This window comes from Lipotes vexillifer, unplaced genomic scaffold (assembly GCF_000442215.2).
Source record: "Lipotes vexillifer unplaced genomic scaffold, Lipotes_vexillifer_v1.1 scaffold914, whole genome shotgun sequence".
Classification (NCBI taxonomy): Eukaryota; Metazoa; Chordata; class Mammalia; order Artiodactyla; family Lipotidae; genus Lipotes; species Lipotes vexillifer.
In genome coordinates this window covers 1,845,493-1,868,468 of record NW_006780388.1, presented here as the reverse complement: position 1 = coordinate 1,868,468, position 22,976 = coordinate 1,845,493, and the positions used below count along the sequence as shown (strand labels likewise).

The window sequence follows — 22,976 nt, the reverse complement described above, 5'->3', positions numbered from 1 at the left end:
CTGCCGCCCGGCCTGAGCCCCGCGCCGCCGCCGCCGCCTCCCTCGGCGCTCGCGCTGGCTGAGCTGCCACCGCTGCCAGCGCTCCCGCTGCGGCCCAAGCCGCTGGCGCCCTGGGGTCCCGGCGCCCACGTGGCGCTGCCCGACCTGCCGCCCGAGGCCTGGTCTTCCGCGCCGCCCGCCGCCGCTCTCGCCCTGCAGGACCTGCCGCGCCTCCCCGCGCCCACGCCACCGCCCTCGCATCTGCCGTTACCGCCTCTGCCCGAGACCGTGGTCGCCGCCACGCCAGGGCCCGTGGGCGCGCGCGGCCGCCCGCCACTCAACGCCGAGCCGCCCCCGCAGCCGCTGCCGCCGCTACCCGCACGGCCCTCGCCTTTCAACCTGCACGCGCCGCCTGCGCCGCTCGACCCCTGGCTGCTGCCTGCCTTCCCCCCGCCGCTGCCACTGCCGCCCCCGCCTCCGCACTTTTTCCTGTAGCCGCAGTACTGAAAGCCTGGCCCTCCCCGCCCCGGAGGGGCTGCGGGCGGGTGAGTTGGCAGCCCTGCCTGGATCCAGGGGCTATGCCCCTCGCCGCCTTCCCCGCCGGCCGGTTCAGGGGCGTGGGTCGGAGCCCGGCTTGGGGAAGAAGGAGGGCGTGTCGGGAGCAGCCCAGCTTTGGGGGAGGAAGGAGCAAGTCTGAAAATAAGCTTGTTTGGAAATTGGGGCCATTTCTTCCATTTTTTCCTACTGTCCTACAGGAAGCCTTTTGCCTGGTCATTTGAGAATGTAACTAATTCCTTGTAGTGATAAACTGGCTGGCGATCTGGGCAGGTGGGGCTGGGAGCCCACAGCACGCGGCTTGAGGAAATGAAAACAAAATTTAAAAATACTTTTACTAGAGTACGCAAAATGTCTCATTTTCCCTTGTACAGTAAAGGGTTTGGATGCCATCGCTAAGGTTTTTCTCTGAAGTTTGTATGGCTTCTTGGAAACTCAGAACCTGCCTTCCAAGTCTTAAGAAGTCAAACTTTCAGTTGAATTAGATCCTGGGGTCCCTTGGGCCTGGGCGCACGGGGAGAACAGCGGTGTTGATGGACAGTCGATACTGGGCCTTGGAACAAGAGTGTCACATGCGAGGGCTCTGAAGTCATCCCCAAGGGACAGGAAAGCTCCCAGGGTGAGTCATGAGAGGAAGCCCCTGTTCTCTCCCCATCCTTACTACCTCCCTTCACCACCCCCCACCCCCTTTCTCCCCAGCATGTACAACGCAGAATAAAGTTCCCTTTGTTACTCAGGTGGCTTGGGCTCAAGTAACCAGGCAGACGTCCTATCTCAATGGGCTCTTCTACAGCAGCTCAGGAGTGGTATCAGGAAGCCAAATTGACCTTGGGAGACCTCTGAGAGCCTGGGACCTGCCAGCAAGAAAGGCAGTGTATGAGTTTCCTGAGACTGTAGCAAATCACCACAAACTGGGTGGCTTAAAACAGAAATTTAGTCTCTCTTGGTTCTAGAAGACAAATGTCCAAAATCAAGGTGTCCCAGGGCCATACTCCCTCCCAAGGCTCTAGGGGAGGATCCTTCCTTGACTCTTGCAGCTTCTGGTGGCTCCAGGTGTTCTTGGTTTGTGGCTGCATCACTCCAATCTCTGCCTCCATCTTCATATGACCTTCTCCCTTGTAGCTGTGTCTCACATCTCCCTCTTGTTTTTCTCTTATGACACCTGTCATTGGATGTAGGGCCCACCCTAAGTCCAGAATGCTCTCATCTTGAGATCCTTAAGTACACCTTCAAAGACGCTTTTTTCAAATAAGGCCACGCTGACACGTTCCAGGGCTTGGGACTGGACATAGTGTTGGGGGCCACCATCCAATCCATACAGGCAGTGTGCTCTCCCTTGTGGGGCTGGCCCACCTGCCACGCTGTCTTTCAGCTTCCCTAAAGCATGTGTTAGGCCCTACCCCTTGCCGAACCTGAGCCTTGGGTGCCCTTGGAGTACTCACGCAGGATCCAAAGGCGCTAGTGCCTTGATAAAGCTCTCACTGGCACAGGAAAAAAAGTAGACTGACTTTCCCCCTTGCTGAATTGTGGCAAGTTCGCATTCCTGCCAGCTTGCTGCTTTCTCTATGCTCTTTATGTCCTGTAGCTCTCCCCACTCTGAGCTGAGAATCAGTAAACAGGAAGGACAAGACTGAATGTGGGCTCCTAAAGAAGACAGCACTCTCAGAGATACAGATGGCTAACTGCTGGTGGTTGTAAGATCACAATTACGACTGATAATGAAGTTGTTACCCAGTCAATGGAGTCGGCCCCAGTTTACAAGTGAAACTGCCATTGTGCTCTTGATGAAATACTCCCGTCCCAAGTTAATACCTACAATACCTAAGGTGTGCAGGGCACTTGCGGCCCAGCCAGTGCCTTTGGCAACCCTGGAGGTAAGCAGGGCAGGCTTCTCCCTCTGGTTTATAGCCAGGAGACACCCGAGATTAGGCAGTCGTGACTTGCCCAGCAAGGTCCTGGGGTGGGGTTGACACCACGTCTGACCCCAGAGTTCACTGATCTGCGTGCTGCGAGTGGAGAGCACTCTGCTTTCTGAGACGGGGACATGGACACGGTGAAAGTGAACCCAGGTGGAGGGTGGCTTCCCGTGTAATCAGATACAGATGTTGTTCTGTGCAGAGACTTCCCCATGACGCAGGGAGCCTCGGGAGTGGGAGGAGGAGGGGATGGCTGGCTCTGGAGGAAAGGACAGGACGCAGGGAGGATGGCTTGAGGGAAGCTCAACATGGTGGGGGGTGGCCCGGCTGGGCTGCGGGCTGCATTGCCTTCGGGGAAAGAGGCACCAGGAGGCCCAGCTTACCCTCAGGAAGCTCAGCCAGCGTTGCTGGGCAAGGAGCCGGAGGCTTTGAAGTCAGTCTGGGGTTGCATCAGGCTTGTCCTGTTGCCCATGTGTTCTCTTGGCCAAGTTCCTTAGCTCTCTGAGCTTGCTCCCTTTTCTGTAAAATGGGGGTGTGAGTCCCTGAGAATTATTATGGGATGTCAGTGTTTCCTCTTTTCCTTTTGGTTCAGGAGCCAGGGGCTTTCTACCTGCAACTTCGGGGCCTCAGGTGCCTCCCCAGGGAAACGGGCGATGCAGCCTTTGGGGTTGTTGTGCAGCCCCCATAGCTACCTCCATACCCTTCCTGGCACCATGGTGGCCACAGTCAGTTCACCTCTTTTGTCCTGTTCCCCTGTAAGGGGAGCGAGATGGACAATAGGATTGGAGTTAACCCCCTCCCACTTCACCTCCATCTAAGCTGAGCTGCAGTCTCTTCTGCCCACCTGAGCCTCCCACCCCTCCTCCCTCCCAGAGAGAACAAAGCTTAGTTTGGGTTCTGTCACTCCCTGAAGGGGTGAGGAGGACAAGCCCCCCTCCACCTCCTTGGTTTCCTCCCTCAGTGGTACAGCGGGGAAGGTTCTCCTCCCCCACCTCTTTCCCAGGAGGTGGCGGATGAGGTGGGGCTTCCTGCGGACTCGGTAAAGTGTCATTGAGATGGTAACTACACAGTGGGGGTCCCGGCCTCTCCTGTCCACAGCCTTCCAGCCAGAGTCCCAGGCCCAGCCTAGGCCCCAACTTTAACCCTTCGGTTCCCAGATCCAGCTGAATCCAGGTTGACCAGAGGACCTAAGAGAGGGCCTGGGGCCTCCCAACCATGGCCTAAGGAGGGCTGAGGGCTGACGGTGGGCAGTACATTCCTGCCCAGGTGCCCTGGGACTCTGACCTCTGCTGCCCATCCCCCCCCCACACACACAGTGTGCCTCTCCTAGTTCTCTGACAAATGTCCCCACTTTTACTCTCCGTCTAGGCTGTGGAGGAGGCACCTTATCAAGAGGGGGAAAAGGGAGACAGGTGGGAGGAAGCTGAAGCTGCCCTGTGCCCGGAGGCAGGTCCGGCTGGGATTGGTTTCTGGGGGCGGCGGCGAGAGGGGTGTCTTCATCCTCTGAGCGCCCACCTCCCGTGTGGCAGTGCAGGGGTAGAGTGTAGACATGTTGAGCCGAAGAGGAAATGGGATCTAAGAAGTTTAGGGTCCTCTTAGTGCCATCTCTGGGCACCACGTTTACCTGGTGTGTGTAGTGCCCACACCAGGCCCCATCACGACGTTGGGGTGAGGGGGTTGGAGCTGCCCGTGGAACTGGTGGGCCCTTAAAGCAAGGCCCAATTGCAGGCTGACCAACTGTCCCCGTCCCCCCCGACCCCCCTATAAAGGACTCAGTGCTCAAACCAGGAATGTACTAAGCAAATCAGGATGAGTTGGTGACCTTATGCCCAAGGCAGGAGGCAGACTCTCTCCAGGCCTGGGGAAGGAAAAGGCCCTGGGCTGAGGCTGCCCAGGATGGGAGGCCTTTTGTGTGGTTCGGTGGGCCCTCCAGAGATCCGGGCTGGCTGCTGCTCCCTGACACCTGCCTGCCCAAACCTGTGTGACTGGATTCCTGGTGGCCCCAGAGGGAGCCCACTGAAGGCTTGCCTCTATTTGCCCTTCTTCTCAACCACCCACCTACCCCCGTGAAATCTGAGGCCTGGGGGCGTGAGGGGGCACTAGATGAGCTGGACAACCTGCCCAGGGTTCCCCCTGCCCATCACAGCCAGCAGGGAGCTCTGGCCGTTTCCCAGCCAGCTAGCATCAGCACCCTCCTGCCGTCTTCAGGCCGGGGCCACCAGGTCAGCCCATACCAGTTGATCTCTGCCTCTCTCTGGGGAGGCACCCAGTGTAGAGAAAGCTCCAATCATTGGCGTCCACCTGTCAGACCCACTGGCTGGCACTGGCCTCAGTTGTTCCATTTTAGGGGGAGGGGTTCTTGTGCTTTTCTGGGGCACGCATCCCTTTGCAAATCTGATGAAGATATAAACATCTCTTTCAAAAAATTGCTAAAACCCATTCCCAGAAGCAATGCAGCCACTTGAAATTAGAATCCTTTATAAATGAAGCCCCACTGGGTAGGTGAGGAGGCACCTAGCACCCCTCCCCTCCCTCAGGGTCGTAGAGTGGTGCAGGTGTGCATTGGGGGGCCTCCCACCCCTGCCCCCACAGGCCAGGTGAGCTCCAGCTTCCTCAGGAGGAGGGCAGGTGGAGAGGCTCTCCCCCGGGGGTCCTCTCCACCACCCTGGAGAGTGGAATTTTCATCAGCCCCCAACTCCCTTTTCACACAATAATCCTCAGTTCTTAGCACCCAGGGAGGGCCTTGAAGGAGCTCATGGCCCGCCCAAAATGAGGGGCTCCTGTTTGTGTGCTTCTCAAAGGGATCTTTGACCCAAGGAGGCTAAGGACTTTGACCTTCCATGAACTGGCCCCGGGTGGGGGGCAGAATTTGAGCCATGGTCTATGTGACTTCCAGGCTGCCCCCACGAGGGGAGTCACAGGCTCTGAGGGGGTCTTCAGGAGGGGTGTCTTTCCTGAGGACTGTGGGGCAGGGCTCAGGGACGCCCTCCTCTGTGGTGTCCCACTCCCCGAGGAACAGAGTTGGGTGCTGGGGCTGCACCCCCATGGAGGGCTCGCGCCCCTGCTACTCTCCCCCTTCCCCCTCCCCCACCTGCACAACGGGCTCTTTGTCCCTGGCCCCCAGACACCCTCAGCTCAGCCCCCAGTTTCAGTAGCAGGGGTGGGGATGGCACACCTGAGCTGATGTAGAAGTTGGGGAGGGGTTTTCTAGGCCATTGCCTGGGTGATGCCACCTGAGCTGAGCGCCAGGCACCTGTTGCTGGGGAACAGTGCGGGCAGGGCCCCTCCCTCGGGAGCCGCCAGCGCCACTGGGCTGAGACGGGAGACAGATCAGATTGCAGAGAGTCCCCGGTTGGCGGGCAGCTGGACAGGGGCGGGGTGTGTGATACTGGGGAAGCTGGTGCGTTTGCATCACGGGGTGGGGGAGAGCAGAGACAGCGGCGGGCGGGGGACAGGAGGCTCCCCAAGATACTCTCCCACTTCTGTCCTGAGCCAGTACCTTTATGGCCCCCATTCCTTCCTCCACAGCCAGTCCTCAGTCTCCCCATTCTTTTGTCCATGGGTTCCCATGGCATGGATGTTCTTTCTTCCCCTGTTCCATCCTGGTCATGACTCACCCCCGCACTGACCCTGAGGCTCCCATCCCATCCCCAGCCCCGCCTCCTCCCATCACTCTGGCTTCCCCAGTCTCGGCCTCTCTGCTCCTCCCCTGCCTTGGCCTTAAAACCCCGCCTGCAACCGGGAGCTAGCAGAGTCCCCAGGTGGCACTGCCAGGTGAGCTGTTCAGCGTGAACCTGCACCAACTCTGGGGACACATCTCTCTTCAGCCTGAAGGTGGGTCGGGAGGGTCCATGCAAGCTGGGTCAGACAGGCGGCGGTGGGACCTGACTGCAGGGTGGCAGGAGCAGCCGCTGGGCATCTGAGGGGTGACGGGCCCCTCGAAGGGACACCAGCCACTCAGCTGATCAGGACTTGAGGTTGATTTGTGTTCGTGGAGGTTCAGAGACACATCTGTGAGGGGCACGGAGCAAGGAGGTACCTTGCCAGAGGCTCACAGATGTGAGGACTGTCTTGGTCAGAGGACGCTGACTTAACGCTCCGCAGCATCGGACCCACTCCTGCAAATCAACCAGGACTCCTAGAGTTGGGAAGACCTAACTGAGGGGACAGATGGCTTCGACTGCTCTTGAACTCCTGGGCATGACCCTGGCTGTGCTGGGCTGGCTGGGGACCCTGGTGTCCTGTGCCCTGCCTCTGTGGAAGGTGACCGCCTTCATTGGCAACAGCATTGTGGTGGCCCAGGTGGTGTGGGAGGGGCTGTGGATGTCCTGCGTGGTGCAGAGCACCGGCCAGATGCAGTGCAAGGTGTACGACTCGCTGCTGGCGCTGCCCCAGGACCTGCAGGCTGCCCGAGCCCTCTGCGTTATCGCCCTCTTGCTAGCCCTGCTTGGCCTGCTGGTGGCCATCACGGGTGCACAGTGTACCACCTGCGTGGAGGATGAAGGCGCCAAGGCCCGCATTGTGCTCACCGGAGGGGTCATCCTCCTCCTCTCAGGCATCCTGGTGCTCATCCCTGTGTGCTGGACCGCCCACGCCATCATCCAGGACTTCTACAACCCCCTGGTGGCTGAGGCCCTCAAGCGGGAGCTGGGAGCCTCTCTCTACCTGGGCTGGGCGGCGTCTGCCCTGCTTATGTTGGGCGGGGGCCTCCTCTGCTGCACATGCCCCCCGCCCCAGATCGACCGGCCCCGGGGACCGAGGTTGGGCTACTCTATCCCCTCCCGCTCGGGTGCATCTGGGCTGGACAAGAGAGACTACGTGTGAGCTGAATGTCCATGGAAGCCTGCTGCTTAGAACCTTGACCCTGTGCTGGATGCCCTGCCCTAATCCTTGCCTTCTACTGTCAATCCCTCCCCCAGGTGAAACTCACTTTCCAGATGCTGGAGCCCAGCTCGGCTGCAGGGCTAGTCTCAGTGGGCCTGACTGAGTCTAGACCCTCCTCAGTGGGGTCCCCACCTCCATCCAGGCAGGGTGCCCTGGCCTGCCCCTGCTTTCCCCAATTTTCTCTCTTCTGTCTCTTCTTCAGGCTGGCCCTCCTCTTCCTCTGAGCTCTCCCCTGCCCCCAGAACCTGGGCCTCACCCAAAGGGCAGTAGCTCCTTATGCCCTTCCTGGCCTGGAGTTGGTCCCTTCTGACCTGGCCGCTACCAGCATCCAGAGGCCCAGGACAGGTCACCTGGGAGCAGCCACTCTCCTCCAGGCCTGGAGGCCCTGCCCATCATCAACCCCTCTCACCCCCACCTTTGAGTAGGGAATAAATAGACCATTTGTAACCTGGCTCCTTTGATCTGTGGTTGGGCCAGGAAGACCTGATGGCCTCTCCTGGGTTTGTCAGGCCAAGGCCTGCTCCAGGTCCTGACCAGTGGGTAACCTCACTCAGGCCACGCAAGGCATGGGGCAACACAGGAGATGAGTGACTTGTGCCCACCTCCTCCTGCCATGCTGGCACTCAGCAGACCCCCAGCAACACCAAGGCAAGTAACCAAACAAAATGTGCTTTATTTAGTAAAAACTGGTGAGTGTGGGCAGGACATGGCAGAAGTGCACAGGGGCTGGGGATGGGAGGGTCAGGGGTCAGCATAGGGGGGACATGACTCAGGATGGAGGAGCCAGAGGTCAGAAGACTTGGAGGTGGGTGGGTCTTTGGTAACTTATCACCTGCTCCTCTAGAGGCTACACATGGCTCAAAAGCCCCTGGGGGTTCCAGAGGCCTGACCAGCAAGGGAAGGCTTGTCTCTGCAGGCCTAGGGAGGCCCTACCCCCAACATCTGCAGGAACTCTCGGGGACAGGATGAAAGCACCTGGATAGCAAGCACCCTTCACATGGGGCCCAAAGCTCCAGGTTGGTCTCTAAGATGGTGGTGTCCAGGGTGGAGAAAGATCCAGAAACTCTGAAGCATCACCTCTTTGGCTCCATCATCCAAAGGTGAGGAACACCAGTAGCAGAGCCCAGGTGGGTTATCAAATGGATTAACCACCCCACCCCCCCAATACAAAGCAAAAACACCACCAAAGCTGTCATGGATCACCATTGCCATGGCTCCAGCTCAGAGGGTTAGGCTCTACTCTCAAGGGAGCCCCCGCTCCCCTTCCCGAATTAGACGTAATTCTTATTGGGGTACTCAGAGGGACCCCGAGAGGCAGTATGCGGGGCTGAGGCCGAGTATCGGGCCATATAATGGCTGGAGCCCCGGGACCCCCCAGAGGGGCAGGTGCAGCACAGTAGCCCCCCACCCAGCAACAAAAGGCCAGAAGCTGCCCAGCCCAGGTAGAGGGAGGCTCCCAGCTCCCGCTTTTGGGCCTCGGCCACCAGGGGGTTGTAGAAGTCCTGGATGATGGTGTGGGCCGTCCAGCACACGGGGATCAGGGTCAGGACTCCTGAGATGACAAAGATGATCCCAGAGATGAGCACCAGACGGGCCTTGGAGTCCTTGTCCTCCACACAGGTGGTGCACTTGGCCCCTGCGAGGTAGACCAGCAGGCCAAGCAGGACCACTAGGAGAGTGATGACACAGAGGGCTCGGGCAGCCTGCAGGTCCTGGGGCAGTGCCAGCAGCGAGTCGTACACCTTGCACTGCATCTGGCCAGTGCTCTGCACCACGCAGGACATCCACAGCCCCTCCCACACCACCTGGGCCACCACAATGCTGTTGCCGATGAAGGCGGTCACCTTCCACAGGGGCAGGGCGCAGGACACCAGGGCATTCACCCAGCCAAGCAGTGTCAGGACGATCCCCAGGATTTGCAGACCAGCAGAGGCCATGGCGAGGTTGAGGTTGAGGAGCTGCACTGCGGGACAGAAGCAGAGTAACATTAAGATCAGCTAGCCCAGACCCTAGTTCCCAATGAATGCTAACCCCCATGCCACATGCCATGCCCACCACACAGGACACCAAGAGTATGAACCCTGGGAATCAGGACACCGTGTCCTGTAACATGGGCAAGGCATGCTCCCTGAGCCTCATTTTCTCACGGGCAAAATGAGCATTTAATGCTTTAGTATTTTTTTTTCCCCAGACAGGCACTAGCTTATAAGAATGAAAAAGTAAGCAACCCAGTCCTAGTTGTTTTGAGTGCAAATGAAATATAAAGCCTGTGCACATGCTTGCCCATGGCTTCAGCTACTTTGCGTACAAAGGGGCAAAAGGGATGAAACAATAGAAGGCAGTTTTTTGGTGGTTTCCACAGGGTTAATGGGTGGTAGGTTTGCTCTAGCCGTGAGTTTCAGGCTTAAAACTTAGTTTTAACACCAAGAATAGAGATACAAGTTTCCTCCCAGCACCCAACATAAATGTCCAAACCCTTCACCCCAGCTTGGTTCTGTACCCCATACAGGCGGTTGCCAGTTTGATCTTAAGATCTTGTGTACATGGTGGCCAGTCAGCCCTGGCCTTGCCTGCCACTGCCTGGCCCAAACCAATCCCACCCAGTCAGACCCTGGATGGGGCAGGAAAGATGGAGGGAAACAGAAACAAAAACAGCCCTCCCACCCCAAAGCACTTCCTTTCCCAAGGCCACCGGCTGCCTCCCTGGTTCCTGCCCTTCTGCCCTCCCCTAGGGGGGCCAGAGAGCAGACCCCCAAGGTTGGTGACATTTTTTTGTGTATTCTTGCCCCAAATGCCATTATCTCAGGACACAACTTCCCTAAAAGAAGTTACCACCCTTGGGGGCTGTCCAGCGAAACATCTCCTCTGGGGCAGCCCTGGCCCCCTCACATCCCACTTCGTGTTGGAGGTCGCCACGGGGGATCCCTTCCGTTCAGGGTCCCGTTGTGGCTCTCCATTGCCCAAAGTTCCCGCGCACGGCTCGGACCTAAACTTAGCACCGGCCCCACCAGGGTGGCCAGAGGGCAGACTCTCCACTCATTTGCACCCGCCCATAACCCGGGCCGAACTCATGACCTGGAGGGAGATAGGACGCGGCGGGCCGTACAGCGTTAATCCCAAACCCAGTGTCAGCCCTCCAGGACTCTGGCCGGGTTAGGGCCGGGGCCACGCCAGACTAGGCACCCGGCACCTCTCCCTTACAAGCGTGTCCCTGCTCTCGACCCCTTCCCTTTCCACGCACTACAGGCTCGGCTCATCCGAGGGCGTCTCCTCCCGCTCTCGACCCCTATTTCCCTTCTGAATCTGGCCCGAAGGAGGGTGTCCTCAGCCCCCCGGCCTGGAAGCCGCGCACCCTGGAGGGTTCTAATGGCGGCGCTAGCTGCAGGGTCCGCTCCGGCAGGTGAGGGGGAAGGGAGCCCCGCCCCAGAGGGAAGCGCATGTGGGGGAGGGGCGCCTGGGTTTCGGTGCCTTTGTCCCCGGGCTGGGGGGAGGGGCGTTTAACCCTTCCGCTAAAGGACCCCATTAGGGCTTTGGTGCAGCCCCCCGCCCAGGGGCTCCTGGCCCTGGGTGGCTGCCGCCCAATCAGTTCAGGTTCTTCACGCGCACCCCAACCCAACTCCGCCACTCCTCCTGCCCCCCTATCTTCGAGGCACCTCCCCCCTCCCCCACGACACGCACACTTCCCCCACGCTCACCTGCAAAGAAGTCCACCAAGATTCGAAGTAGCAGGCGGAGTGCTGGGACTGGGGCGGAGGCGGGGGTCTTAAAGAGGCAATGACGTCAACGGACCACCGCCCAGGGGAGGGGCAGAGACCCCAGTTCAGACCGCGGCGGACGCGCGAATCCCAACCTCGTCAGTGGGGGACGCTCGAGCCTGGAGCCGCTGCTCCCCCATCTGGCCCGGGTGCAGGGCATCAACTGGCTGAAGTCCGGCAACCAGTGGGTCAAGGGGCAGGGTATGGAGCCGAACAGAGCTTGGGGCTCGACTCCGGAACTCACCTAACCTTCCCGAGACTCATTTTAGTCTGATAAATGGAGACAACAAGCCCACATTTTACTATGTAACTATGTCCTAAGGTAGAAATTAAAGGGCACAGTATTATTATTTTTGTTGTATTGTTATTATCATACCCTCGGGGCCCTTAAGAAACAGCTTTCTCTGTGCTGGGTTGTTTCGTGTCAGATCCGCCCTCTCGCCCAACACGCACCTCCTGGGCTTCCGCACCGAGAAGGCAGGGCCAGATCTGCGTCCCTTTGGCGTTCTGGCCGCTCCCGCACAGAGACGGCATTTGTTGAGCGAATGACTGAACTTAGAGGTCCTGGCGGGACCCGGCGTCTAGGGGTGGATCACGGGGCGGGCAGAGGCTAGGGATCCGCCCCGGAAGGCGGGGGCGGGGCCGCTGCTGTCTCTCCCGATACTCGGGCGGCCAGCGCAGACTGCAGCCGCCGACCGACGAACACCATGTCTCCCGGCCCGCTACGCCCGCTGCCGCGGCTCCTCGTGCTGGGGCTCGGGCTGGCGCTGCTGCACGCCGCGGCCGGGGAGCGAGTGCCAGGTATGCCCGGCCCGGGCTGGGCGGGAGGGCGTGGGAGACGGAGGAATCCCAGGTCTGGGATCGGGGAGCCGTCATTGGGGGCCTAGAGGAGGGGGCAGAACTGGGGGGACTAGGCGGACATGGGGATCCGGGGTCAGGTGGTCTCCAGACACCGCGCTCCCTGGCCAGGAGAGGTCCCATCTCGCTCCCAGCTTCATCCGTAGTCCGGGCCTCAGTTTCCCGCCTGTCCAACTTGTGGGGCGAGGGAGGCTTCGGTCCTGAGTCTGGACTCGGAAGTGGAGACAGAAGAAAAGTTTGAGGGAGGGATGTCCCGTCCGGTAAGGTGGCACGCCCCCAGCCTGATCAATACCGGGTCTGCCCACCCCCCCTTGACCGAAGAGTTGGGGGGTGTTGAGAGGCACGGAAGTCTGTGCCCCCCATACCATGTGGGGTGCCCCCTTCCATCCGGTGACTTCAGTGCCCAGCTATGCGGGGAGAGGGACCGGGGTCGGGCCCGGTGCCCAGGAATGAGTCACCCGCCGGCGGCGGCGGCGGGGGGGGCTGTTATGGGGACCTGACCCCCTCCCCGCAGCCTCCCGCACTACGCCCCCCTCTCCCCCGCGCTGCCGTGTCCCGGTCGGGCCGTGCAGTCACCTGTGAGGAATGTGGAGGGAGGGCGCCGGTGACTCACGTTATTCGAGCCGGCCGACCCTGACCTCAGCCCCAAAAATAGCCGCCCCCCGCCTCTGACTCGCGGCCCCCTCCCCAGGCACCACCCCCTGCTCTCGCGGCAGCTCCTGGAGCGCGGACCTAGACAAGTGCATGGACTGCGCATCGTGCCCCACGCGACCGCACAGCGACTTCTGCCTGGGCTGTGAGTGGGGGCGGGGCCAGAGGCGAGCGGATCCCAGACTGGGGGAGAGGGTTTCTGGGTGGAGAGGGGAGCAGATCTGTGGAATTAATTGGGAGAGGCTGGAGTGAGGAAGGGGCTCTGACTGGGGTAGGGACCAAGGTGGTGGAAAGGCGCAAGGCTCCGATCTAGGGGGCGGGGCTGGTCCCTAGAGGGGCGAGGTCTGACTTGGAGCCCCGCCCCCAGGCGCTGCGGCCCCTCCAGCCTCCTTCAGGCTGCTGTGGCCCATCCTTGGGGGTGCCCTGAGCCTGGCCCTCGTTCTGGGGCTGCTTTCCGGATTCCTGGTCTGGAGACGGTGCCGCAGGAGAGAAAAGTTTACCAGTAAGTGTGCCCCCGCCCGCCCGACGGCCCCTCATCATTCCTCAACATCTCCCCTGCTCCTGATGCCCCTCTTCTTATCTTGCAGCCCCCATCGAGGAGACCGGCGGGGAGGGCTGTCCTGGCGTGGCACTGATCCAGTGACAGTGAGCACCCCCTGCCAGCAGGAGGCTGCGCCCACTCATCATTCATTCATTCATTCTGGAGCCAGCCCCAGCCTCCCAGACACAGCCAGAGCCAGGCTGCTCCAACCACAGGGGTGTGGAGGGATGGGGGACAGCGAATCACCTCTCTGAGGCCTGGGTCCAGGCTTCAGAAGGGCCTTCCAAGGTGTCTGACTGCCCTGACTCTGGCTCCAGAATAGAAAAGGAGACCCTGGCTGGCTCATGCCAGACAGCTGATACTAAGGAACCACAGCATTTGCACAAGGGTCCCCCCACCCCCACTATGGCCTGGGGGCCAGGCTGACCTGAGGGATAGACACAACATCAGGACCCACCCACTCAGATGTACTGAAATTCCACCACGGGGTCTCAGCCTGGGGGGCTAGGGACCTGTTCCTAACACTAGGGGGCTGGCCCTCTAGCAGGGCTGGCCCTAAGACACTGCCCCTCCAACCCCCAAAAGGGGGGAGATATTTATTTTGGGAAGAAAGTTTGGAGGGGGAGAGAATTTATTAATAAAAGAATCTTTAACTTTAAATGGTTTGGAGAGTGGCATGATCCCAGCCTGACTTCCCAGAGCTGGAGAGAGGAGTGAGTCAGCCGCGGGGGTGGGGGTGAGGCTCTGACTCACACATTCTCAATGCCTGAGCCCAGCCTGCCAGGACCTGGCTGTGCCCTGACCGTTTTCCAGGGAAGATCTTGAGGAGAAACCCCAGCATCCAGTACCCCTGCCCTGGCCTCCCTTTCCCAAAAGGCCCTGGGTTCCACACTGAAGCCTTCATTTGCTCAGCAATCTTTATTCAGTTCTTTGGGGAGGGAACGGCTCCCTTCCCATGCTCCTTCGCCTCCCACCCCAGGGCTCCGTGGGGCTCAGTGTCCTCTGTTGGGGGAAGGTCCTGGTGCCCAGAGGCCTGGTCTGGAGGAAAAGCAGGGCAGCCGCTCCCTTCGTGGGAGTGCTGGCCTCCGCTGCTGTGGGGAATAAGGAAGGTGGGCAGGGGCACTGCCCCCCAGCACTCAGAGCTCCATTATGTCCCCAGCTGGGGTTGCAGGATAGTGGGGGGTGGGGGTGTCCCCCAGCCTCAGCAACCGGAGCGCCTCAGGGATCAGGTTCCCAGGGTAGCGCCAGAGAAGCAGCTCAGAGCAAGGGCTTCTGGAAGAGGAAATGACAGTCACGGCACAAGGCTGAGGCTGGACTGGCAGAGCCACACCCCACCTGGTACAGGTCCCCAGGGGCTCCTGGACTGCTGGCACCTTCCAAGGAGCCAAGTAGGGAAACAACAGAGGTTGGCTAGAAGCTAAAAATAGCAAGATGAGGCAGAGCCTGGAGATTGGCTCTGAGGATTGGGTATGATCCTCCAGAAGGCCCAGCTAGTGAATTGTGGATCGTGCCTACCTGAGTGGGGGCAGAGCTGGGGGAAAAGCCATGGGGGGGCTGCAGTAAGGGTGGTCATTGTGCAGGCTGAGTCTAGAGAAATGGGTGACCATGTTCTCCTCAGACAGGAACTGCTTGCGCAGGGGCTCCCTGGGGAGAGACGAGGAGGCAGGCAGCCTGGGATATTCAGAAGAGAGGTAGTCTGATGGGGACCTGAGGTGACAGAGGGCTTGCTGGGAGTCCCTCCCTGCCCCCAAACTCACTGCTCCTCCTCCAGGCGACGCTTGGTACTCATGGGCACAGCTCCTCGGAGAGGGGAGCTGGGAAGAAAAGAGAGCCAGGAGCACCCCACCCTCTTGGACCCATTCCCAGGATCTGCCCAACTAAGCCTGCAGGGTCAGCCAGGAGCCCCCAGCCCAAGCCTGTCTCAGCTGACGCCTAAGTCACCGCCTCTCCCAGACCATCCAGAAGCCTGCCTCGGAGTCTGTCCCGAGTCTGCAATCCTGTCTCAACTCATGCCCAAGCCCTGCCGATAACCCCCACCGCGTGTCATCCTGCAGACCAGCCCTGAGGGTCCAGCAAAGCTCCTGGGCCCCCGGGCCAGGCCCACCCAGGGCTCCCACACACACCTCGCGTCCAGGCCTCGGGACGCCCCTGAGTCGGCCCGCGGGTCGCGCCGGGCCCGACCCTGGGGGCCTCGCTCCAGGGGTTGCTGCAAGATCATTGGGGTTCGGGGTCCTGCGAGCGGAGGGGTGGGATCCGGGCGGCAGGGGCGGAGCCTCCGAGGGCGTGGCTCAACGCGTGGGCGTGGCTTTAGGCGCGCGCGCTGCCAGGTTCCGCGCAGGCGCGGAAGACTGACGGCACGCGACTGGAAGGCGGGTCGGTTCAGCGGGGTAGGGGAGGAGGTAGGGGAGGGACCTGGTGTAGTGGCGTTGAGGAGGGCGCCACTTAGTGTTGGGACCTTCTTGGCGGTCACCTTCTCTCCTGGGACTCGGGTTACGCAGCGGCCGCCTTCACGCCGGGGCCGCCAGCGGTATTGGGTAGGTGACGCGCCGCGAAAGGGAGGTGCTCGCCGGCACTTCCGGTCTCGTGAGGCTTCGTCGCGCGCGGAGCACTCTGGGACTTTTATTTCTCGAGATGGAGCGAGCCATGCCGCAAGCGGTGCCTCTGGGTCAGGTGAGGGGGCGCGATGCGCGGTGCCTTCGGGGGTTTGTAGTCCATGCCCCGCTCCGAAGGGGCCGGCAAGGAGTCCTGCGCTCAAGACCTGTTTTGCGTGGGCTGTTGGTGGGACTCGGATTCTGACCTGAGGGAGGGAGAGTAACCCAGAAATACCTCAGGGGCCTAACATGAAAGTCAGGATACGGATTAGGAGTCAGTACGTTGTTCTGTATTGGAGTAATAGAGCCACTTTTTTTTTTTTTTTTTTTTGGCGGTACGCGGGCCTCTCACTGTTGTGGCCTCTCCCGTTGCGGAGCACAGGCTCCGGACGCGCAGGCTCAGCGGCCATGGCTCACGGGCCTAGCCGCTCCTCTGCATGTGGGATCTTCCCGGACCGGAGCACGAACCCGTGTCCCCTGCATCGGTAGGCGGACTCTCAACCACTGCGCCACCAGGGAAGCCCCTAGAGCCACTTTTTAAGCGGTTTCTCCGAGGCAGCCCTGTGCGAAGCTTTTTATATACAGTAGCTCATCCAATCGTGACAAAATCTCCCGTGGGCTCCTTTTGACAGTTGAGGAAACGTGGAGGAGGCTGAGTCCTTGGTCAACAAAAGTTCCACTAGGCATCAAGCCTCAACTCTCCCCTTTCTCACCTCCTTCTTCAAGCCACCACTGTGACTATATGGACAGGTGCCTGCTTGGTGGGCTATAAAAAGGAGAACTGAGAAGTCAGTGCGGTGGGAGGCCGGACTGCGGCGGGAGGCCGGACCGCAGCAGGGGAAGCAGGAAGGAGTGTGTGGTTCAGGGGTCCCAGACGCCCCAGACAGCCTTCATCCAGCCTCTCTCCACAGATGGAAGTATTTCAGGCCCTGCAGCGGCTGCACATGATCATTTTTTCCCAGAATGTCTCACCCTGTGGGAAGTTCCTGGCAGCCGGCAACAATTACGGGCAGATAGCCATCTTTAGGTACCCTTGCCTCTGCTCCCCACCATCCATTAGCTCTGGCACTTGGTCCTCCTGGGGCTGATGCCCCCTGCTTCTGACTCTCAGGCCCCTCTCCTTTCAGCTTGTCTGCTGCTTTGAGCTCTGAGGCCAAAGAGGAAAGTAAGAAGCCCATGGTGACCTTCCAAGGTGGGTGCAGGCATTGAGGCCAGCTTAGGGAACCCCCGGGTGGACGAGAGGAGCAGGACAGGGTCACTCAGGTTCTGTACTTCCATTTAGCCCACGATGGACCCGTCTACAGCATGGTCTCCACTGATCGACATCTGCTCAGTGCTGGGGATGGGGAGGTGAAGGCCTGGCTTTGGGCAGAGATCCTTAAGAAGGTGAGTGTGGAGCTGGGGGAAGGGTGAGGTGCCCAGACCCAGAGAGAGCCTTTGAGGTCACCCAGTGTTTTCCTCCATGAAGGGCTGTAAGGAGCTGTGGCGTCGTCAGCCCCCATACAGGTGAGCCAGGCCCATGTGGGCAGAGGGCATGTGGGGGTGAAGGTACTGCCTCACAAGAGCTGACTCTGCTTTCCCTCTCCCAGGACCAGTCTGGAAGTACCTGAGATCAATGCTTTGCTTCTCGTCCCCAAGGTTTGAGCCCTTTTTAATCGGGGCTCTGCCCTGCCCTATTTTGGGCCCAAATTTTAATCCTTCTCCTCTCCCTGTTCTGACTTGACATTCTCTTCTGACCCCATCCTACCTTCTTCTGCAGGAGAATTCCCTCATCCTGGCGGGGGGAGACTGTCAGTTGCATACGATGGACCTTGAGACGGGGACCTTCACGGTGAGAGGACTGTGGAACTGGAGTGGCAGGGGCGGGGTGGGGGAGCAGGGGCAGCAGCATCCTTCCTGGATCTTGTCCTGACACTGCCCCTCTCCCTGCAGCGGGCTCTCTGGGGCCACACGGACTATATCCACTGCCTGGCACTGCGGGAGCGGAGCCCCGAGGTGCTGTCAGGTGGCGAGGATGGGGCCGTGCGGCTTTGGGGTAAGGGAATGTCTGATTGGAGAGAGAGATGGTGGTAAGGGAGGCTGGGGCAAGGAGGGTACTTTTTATGGTTCTTCCCCCACAGACCTCCGCACGGCCAAGGAGGTCCAGACGATTGAGGTCTACAAGCACGAGGTGAGGGCGCACCCCATGCTCTGTCCTTCTTCCTTCCTGGGCATCTCCTGTGTCTTCACCTCCTCCTCTATTCTCCTCCTCCCTTCCAGGAGTGCTCGAGGCCCCACAATGGGCGCTGGATTGGATGTTTGGCAACTGACTCAGACTGGATGGTGAGCCGGGCAGAGTGCAGGATGGGGTGGCAGCTCCGGGCCCTGTCCAGCTGAGGGCCTGTGGTTCATGGTGGCTGGGGACCCCCACCTTTCTGCCCAGGTCTGTGGAGGTGGCCCAGCACTAACCCTCTGGCACCTTCGATCCTCCACACCCACCACTGTCTTCCCCATGCGGGCACCACAGAAGCACGTTACCTTCTACCAGGACTTGGTGAGGCCCTCTGTCTTGCTTCTGCCAGCCCTGCCCCTTTCCCCCTGCAGCCCTGAACCCTGAGGCCCCTCCTTGTCTTCCACAGATTCTATCAGCTGGACAGGGTCGCTGTGTCAATCAGTGGCAGCTGAGCGGGGAGCTCAAGGCCCAGGTGCCTGGCTCCTCCCCAGGGCTGCTAAGCCTCAGCCTCAACCAGCAACCAGCAGCCCCTGAGTGCAAGGTGGGTTCAGGAAGGGGCGGTGGGGATCCTGGGAGGCCAGGGCATGTGGGCAGGTCAGTCACTCCCCTCTTGCCTCTAGGTCCTGACAGCCGCAGGCAACAGCTGCAGGGTGGATGTCTTCACCAATCTGGGCTACCGAGCTTTCTCCCTGTCCTTCTGACCTCCAGCAACACCCCCACCTCCATCTCAGGGGTTTGGAGTGGTTTGTTTTTTTCTTTTTTTTATACTAATAAAATTTGGGCCATTCTTTTTTTCATGTGCTTTTTTTTCCCAAGAATGGAGGCCAAGTCGGTGCAATGATTTATATATTACTCTGTCTGAGCTTGATACATAAATACCCACCCTCACCCTTGTCCTGGAGCATGCCAGGGGCCAGAGGACCTATATAGATTCGAAAAACAGCTCTGCCACACCTGCCCCTGCCACCCACCTGGGGTCCCTGGCCCCTGCTCCCGGTGAGCCCTTGCCCAGCCTCTCGGGGTGGAGAGGGCACCAGCCGCCTTTGGCAGACAGTCGGGGCCGTCGCTCCGTTGGCCAGAAGAGGAAAGTGAGCCAAAGAGAGCAAAGGTGGCCCCCTCGACCGGGCGCTCAGGTCCTTCGGAAGAGGTTGCTGAAGAAGCCGCCGGCGGGCCCAGGGCCCAGGCGCAGCGAGGGGCGCGGCAGGTTGCGGCTCGGGGCGGATCCAGTCGCACTCAGCTCTTTCTGGCGTTGTGATCGCAGCTGCTGTCCGATGACCACCTGCATGTCATCCTGCGGACAGGGCGGCCGGGCCGGCGGGTCGGGTCAGCGTTTGGCCCCGCCCCAGCCGGCTCCGCCCCGCCGGCCCCGCCCCTCACCTGCCAGGCCTCCAGCTCTTGCGTCAGCGCCACCTTCTGGCGGATGGTGCGAAGCAGCTCCCGGGAGAGGGAGTCCCGCTCCAGAGAAACGCGGCTGAGCTCCAGGGCCAGTTCCAGGGACCTGCAAAAGAGAGGGGCAGAGAGCAGGTACGAGGGCGCTGGGGCCTCAGTGAACAGTGGTGGTTGGGGGCTCCTGGACCCAGGCGGGAGTGAGGCCGCTAATAGCGAAACCAGGGAGGTTAGAGGGGCTTTGCATCGGAGTGGGGACAATTGTAGCACTCGCGGGAGGGAATCCGAGACCCAGAAAGGCCAGAGTGTCTTGGGGGCCTCTAGCACCCCCTGGGGCGGTGGTGGATGGTGGCAGATGCTCACTTGTTCACAGCCTCGTCCCGATCCGAGAGGGCGCCGCTTAAGATCTCGGGATCCTCCTGCGCCCGCAGTTCCTTCTGCCTTTGCAGCTCCTCCCGCAGGGACTGTAGCTCTTCCCGCTGCAGCGCTATCTGCGGACAGGGTAAGGTGCAGAAAGGCAGCTGAGTGTCCCAGCTCTTGCTCTTCCAGGCAGCCTGGACTCCAGCTCGCCGCCCTCCCGCCCCCTCCCCCACCCCCCATCCCCGCCTGCTCCACAAACAACCCAGACAGTTGTGGTCCTGTGCTGGAGATGAATCTTCTGAGCGCCTAGAGGGGTGGGGTTGGTCGGGGCTAGATGGGTGGTATAAACCTGCAGGAAGGATGCATGGAGAAGCATTGGGAGGTGGGACTTAAGGGGCAGTGTAGTCCAGGAAGTTTTCCTGGAGGAGGTGACATACAGGCTGGCTCTTGAAACATGATTGCAAGTTTGTTGGGATGAAGGGCTATCCAGGTAGAGGGGAATTCGTGGGCAAAGGTTAGGAGATGTAGATGGGAAAGAGAAACTGACATTGAGAGGGGCTTTGCGTCCAGTACTATGCTCCCCCCACCTCATCCTGCAACCGGACCACTTCCGCCTCCTTCTCTTCCAGTATCTCTGCTGGGCTCAGGGATGCTCGCTTTCTGGGAGGCTCCAACCTCTCCTCCTGGGGCGAAGGCTGGTGGCTGGATGCCTCTTGGGTCTCTGGGGACAGAGTGGCCTGTTCACCAATGAAACTGGTCAGTGCAGTGTCGAACCTCGCGGGAAAAAAAGGAGGGGCAGAGTCTGCAGCCCTCCTGGATGGTACGTGTAGGGGCTGGTGGGCCGAGAGCTCACCAGAGCATCTCCGCCGCTGTCCGCGTTCTGGTCTTGGTCCTTGCTGTCGAGGCTATGGGCAAGCTCTAACTGCAGTGAGGCTCCTGAGATGTTGGCGTCCTGGAGGCGCGACTCCTCCTCCAGCTCCGAAACCCGCCGCTGCAGCCTCCGTAGCGCACTCAGTGCCTCCCCCGCCTCGGAGCGCGCGAGTTCCAGCTGCGACCAACCCACCACAGAGTGAAACAAGGGCGGTCAGCCAGGTGCTCCCGCCATCGGCATCCCGCGGCTGGCCCACAGGGGGCGCCGGCACGCCGCAGAGAGTCAGGCAGCCCCGCGAGTCCGCGCAGCCCAGCGCTGAAGCTGGCTCCCACTCCCGGATCGCTGGGCTGCCTTGGGCCGCGCAGTTCCCCTCGGCAGACACCAATTTCCTCCCCTATAAAACAGGGCGCCAGTGGGCGCCCGGCTTCAAAGTCTCCCATCACCCTCCCTCCAGTCCCACCCCACCAGGTCACCTCAAAAAGCCCCACCCCCTCCCCCGACCATACCGATCTACCTTCTAACTCTCTCACTAATGCTATCATCCAGCATTGACTAATCGTTTCTTCTAAGCCGGGCAATGTGCTGAGTGTCTCACACCCTTACCACAGCCATGTACCATTACCATCCCATCTCACAGATGGGGAAACTGAGGCTGGTGTTCCACAATAGTAGGAAGGTACACTGAAATAAGAACCCAGGTAATTTGACCACAAAGTGCAAACTCCTGAGATCTCAAACAGCAAGCCATACTGCCTCTTTTCATTTCCTTTCCTCCATTTTCACAGCCCAGACCTGGTCCAGGTCCCTATCATCTCTGCCCTGAGTTCTGGCCTCAGCCCCATCCCTGGCCTCCCAGATGCCAGTCTCTGATGCATTCTAAGAGTACTGCCCCTGCTCAGTAGCTTATGGCTCCCACTTGCCCTTGTGCTAATGCCTGTGCTCTTCTGGCCCAGCTGTTAGGGCTCCCAGTGACCGAGCTCTGGTGTCTTCTCCCAGGAAGCCCTGAGGCAGTGGCCAAGGCCCGGGCTGGATGCACCTGCCCACCCCAACCCTACTAGTCACCTCCAGACTGTGCTCCTGCCTCTCCCGCCATAGCAGCAGCAGCTCTTCATGGGTTGCCTGTAGCCTGCCCTGGCCCTTTTCCACCTCCTCACACAGACCTCGAATCTGGGCCTCCAGGTCCTGTCGGCGACTCTGGAGCATCTGATTCTGGGGAAAGGCCTCAGAGCTGGAGTGGAAGGGCTAGGCCAGGCACAGACAGCCCCCAGCCAGCCTTCCAGGCTCAACAGACCCAGCTGGCACTCACCTCCCCCTGCAGACACTCCAGCCGTGTCCTCAACTCTGCCCCAGCCAAGGCCTGGGCCTGGTACTGCCCCCGAAGGCCATCCAATTCTCTCTGAAGCTCCTGCTCAGTCTGGGAGGCCTGAGGGTGGGGGGAGGCAGTGGAACCCTCAGCTGGCCCAAGCCGCAACACCAAGCCCAGTGCACCCACTCCCACCAGGACCCAGGTATCTGCCACTCCTTGCCCAGGGACCCGGGGTCAGGGCCTTCCCACCTGGGCCAGCTGCTGGCTGAGCCGGAGGTTCTGTTCACTGAGTTCACTGAGGGCGCGTGCCCGCTCCCGTCCGCTGTCCTGCTGCTCAGAACGCTGCTCCCCCAGCTGGGCCCAAAGGGCCTCCACGTCCCCCTCTAGCTCCACAGTCCTGGCCTCCCACTCAGCTCCCCGGGCTGCCAGGCCTCGGCGGAGCTCATGGTTCTCCTGCTGCAGCCGCTGTGGGGGCCGGGACAGAGGGTAGAGACAGGGTGAGGTGTGACTGGACGGGATGCAGGGAGACAGAGACCCAAATAAAGTCCAAGGGGCATCTGAGACAGGCCTGAAAACCAGAAACATGAGAGCCGGGGAGGAAGTGGGCAGAGAGCAAGACACAGCCTCAGACAGTAGAGGAGGAGGGGGAGCAATAGAAGCTTCCAGGAGGGGCTGACCCTGGGCCAGAGTTGGGCGGGACTCCCTGATGCCCACTCACCTCTGGCTGCCACCAGGGCTTCTGGACCTGAGGGCGTAGGCGCCGTTTTTGGCGCCTGAGTCTGGCAGAATTGAAGCCTCGGCCCATGGCCTCACACACCTGGGTTCCAGGGGCTCTGGAGGTTCGGCCTCTGCCCAGCCTCTCTGCTCCGTCCCTCTACCCCAGCTCCTCCTGGCCAGCTCCCTCTAATTAACCCTGGTCAGCCACACCCTGGCCCCAGGCCTCTGCCTACCCTCCCCCAAACCTGTCTAACCAGCAGGGGGATGCTCCTGGCACACCCAGATGCCCAGCTTGTGGAGGCAGGCAAGTCAGGGGGCCAGCGTCTCCTGCCTCCCCGTCATAGACTCTCCATGCAAGAAGGTGAAGCTAACCACAGCTGCTACAATGATTAGC

General features: G+C 60.5%; 7 protein-coding genes across 10 annotated transcripts in view; 4 read left to right on the top strand and 3 right to left on the bottom strand.

Annotated features, from left to right (window-relative positions):
- The window catches only part of GREP1 (glycine rich extracellular protein 1), a 26,288-nt gene extending 25,814 nt beyond the window's left edge, over positions 1-474 (top strand). Inside the window, exon 33 of the mRNA XM_007453658.1 lies at positions 18-474. Within this exon, the coding sequence (XP_007453720.1) occupies positions 18-474 (457 nt within the window). The remainder of the gene's footprint in view (positions 1-17) is intronic.
- Positions 475-6,620: 6,146 nt separating this feature from the next.
- CLDN9 (claudin 9) lies at positions 6,621-7,274 on the top strand. Its single transcript, XM_007453513.1, has one exon. It carries the CDS (start codon positions 6,621-6,623, stop codon positions 7,272-7,274), a length of 654 nt encoding a protein of 217 aa, XP_007453575.1.
- A 713-nt stretch (positions 7,275-7,987) lies between these two features.
- Positions 7,988-9,297, bottom strand: CLDN6 (claudin 6). The gene has a single exon (XM_007453512.1). It carries the CDS (start codon positions 9,269-9,271, stop codon positions 8,606-8,608), a length of 666 nt encoding a protein of 221 aa, XP_007453574.1. The 5' UTR covers positions 9,272-9,297; the 3' UTR covers positions 7,988-8,605.
- A 1,290-nt stretch (positions 9,298-10,587) lies between these two features.
- On the top strand, positions 10,588-13,799 carry TNFRSF12A (TNF receptor superfamily member 12A). Of its 2 annotated transcripts, none has more exons than XM_007453510.1 (4): positions 10,588-10,734; positions 12,639-12,743; positions 12,966-13,100; positions 13,197-13,799. In XM_007453510.1, the coding sequence occupies exons 1-4, from the start codon at positions 10,701-10,703 to the stop codon at positions 13,391-13,393; spliced, it is 471 nt and encodes a 156-aa protein (XP_007453572.1). In that variant the 5' UTR covers positions 10,588-10,700; the 3' UTR covers positions 13,394-13,799. The 2 variants fall into 2 exon arrangements, with proteins under 2 accessions (XP_007453572.1, XP_007453573.1); XM_007453511.1 differs by lacking the exon at positions 10,588-10,734 and adding an exon at positions 11,780-11,890 and having other exon boundaries at positions 13,186-13,799.
- Positions 13,800-14,031: 232 nt separating this feature from the next.
- On the bottom strand, positions 14,032-15,409 carry HCFC1R1 (host cell factor C1 regulator 1). Of its 2 annotated transcripts, XM_007453508.1 has the most exons (4): positions 15,263-15,409; positions 14,897-14,953; positions 14,655-14,783; positions 14,034-14,411 (listed from the first exon to the last, which is right to left on the bottom strand). In XM_007453508.1, exons 1-4 carry the CDS (start codon positions 15,355-15,357, stop codon positions 14,276-14,278), a joined length of 417 nt encoding a protein of 138 aa, XP_007453570.1. In that variant the 5' UTR covers positions 15,358-15,409; the 3' UTR covers positions 14,034-14,275. The 2 variants fall into 2 exon arrangements, with proteins under 2 accessions (XP_007453571.1, XP_007453570.1); XM_007453509.1 differs by lacking the exon at positions 14,897-14,953 and having other exon boundaries at positions 14,032-14,411; positions 15,263-15,392.
- Positions 15,410-15,468: 59 nt separating this feature from the next.
- THOC6 (THO complex subunit 6) lies at positions 15,469-18,741 on the top strand. Of its 2 annotated transcripts, XM_007453506.1 has the most exons (13): positions 15,469-15,809; positions 16,642-16,757; positions 16,858-16,922; positions 17,013-17,116; positions 17,199-17,236; positions 17,320-17,368; positions 17,490-17,561; positions 17,663-17,765; positions 17,851-17,900; positions 17,990-18,052; positions 18,153-18,263; positions 18,349-18,483; positions 18,563-18,741. In XM_007453506.1, the coding sequence occupies exons 1-13, from the start codon at positions 15,771-15,773 to the stop codon at positions 18,641-18,643; spliced, it is 1,026 nt and encodes a 341-aa protein (XP_007453568.1). In that variant the 5' UTR covers positions 15,469-15,770; the 3' UTR covers positions 18,644-18,741. The 2 variants fall into 2 exon arrangements, with proteins under 2 accessions (XP_007453568.1, XP_007453569.1); XM_007453507.1 differs by lacking the exon at positions 18,349-18,483 and having other exon boundaries at positions 15,771-15,809; positions 18,563-18,736.
- A 30-nt stretch (positions 18,742-18,771) lies between these two features.
- Positions 18,772-22,976, bottom strand: part of BICDL2 (BICD family like cargo adaptor 2) — a 7,731-nt gene continuing 3,526 nt past the window's right edge. Inside the window, exons 3-10 of the mRNA XM_007453505.1 lie at positions 22,115-22,330; positions 21,866-21,982; positions 21,622-21,768; positions 20,542-20,736; positions 20,276-20,425; positions 19,692-19,819; positions 19,320-19,440; positions 18,772-19,233 (exon numbers count right to left, since the gene is read on the bottom strand). Coding sequence (XP_007453567.1) covers positions 19,072-19,233; positions 19,320-19,440; positions 19,692-19,819; positions 20,276-20,425; positions 20,542-20,736; positions 21,622-21,768; positions 21,866-21,982; positions 22,115-22,330 — 1,236 coding nt within the window. The 3' untranslated portion in view covers positions 18,772-19,071. The remainder of the gene's footprint in view (positions 19,234-19,319; positions 19,441-19,691; positions 19,820-20,275; positions 20,426-20,541; positions 20,737-21,621; positions 21,769-21,865; positions 21,983-22,114; positions 22,331-22,976) is intronic.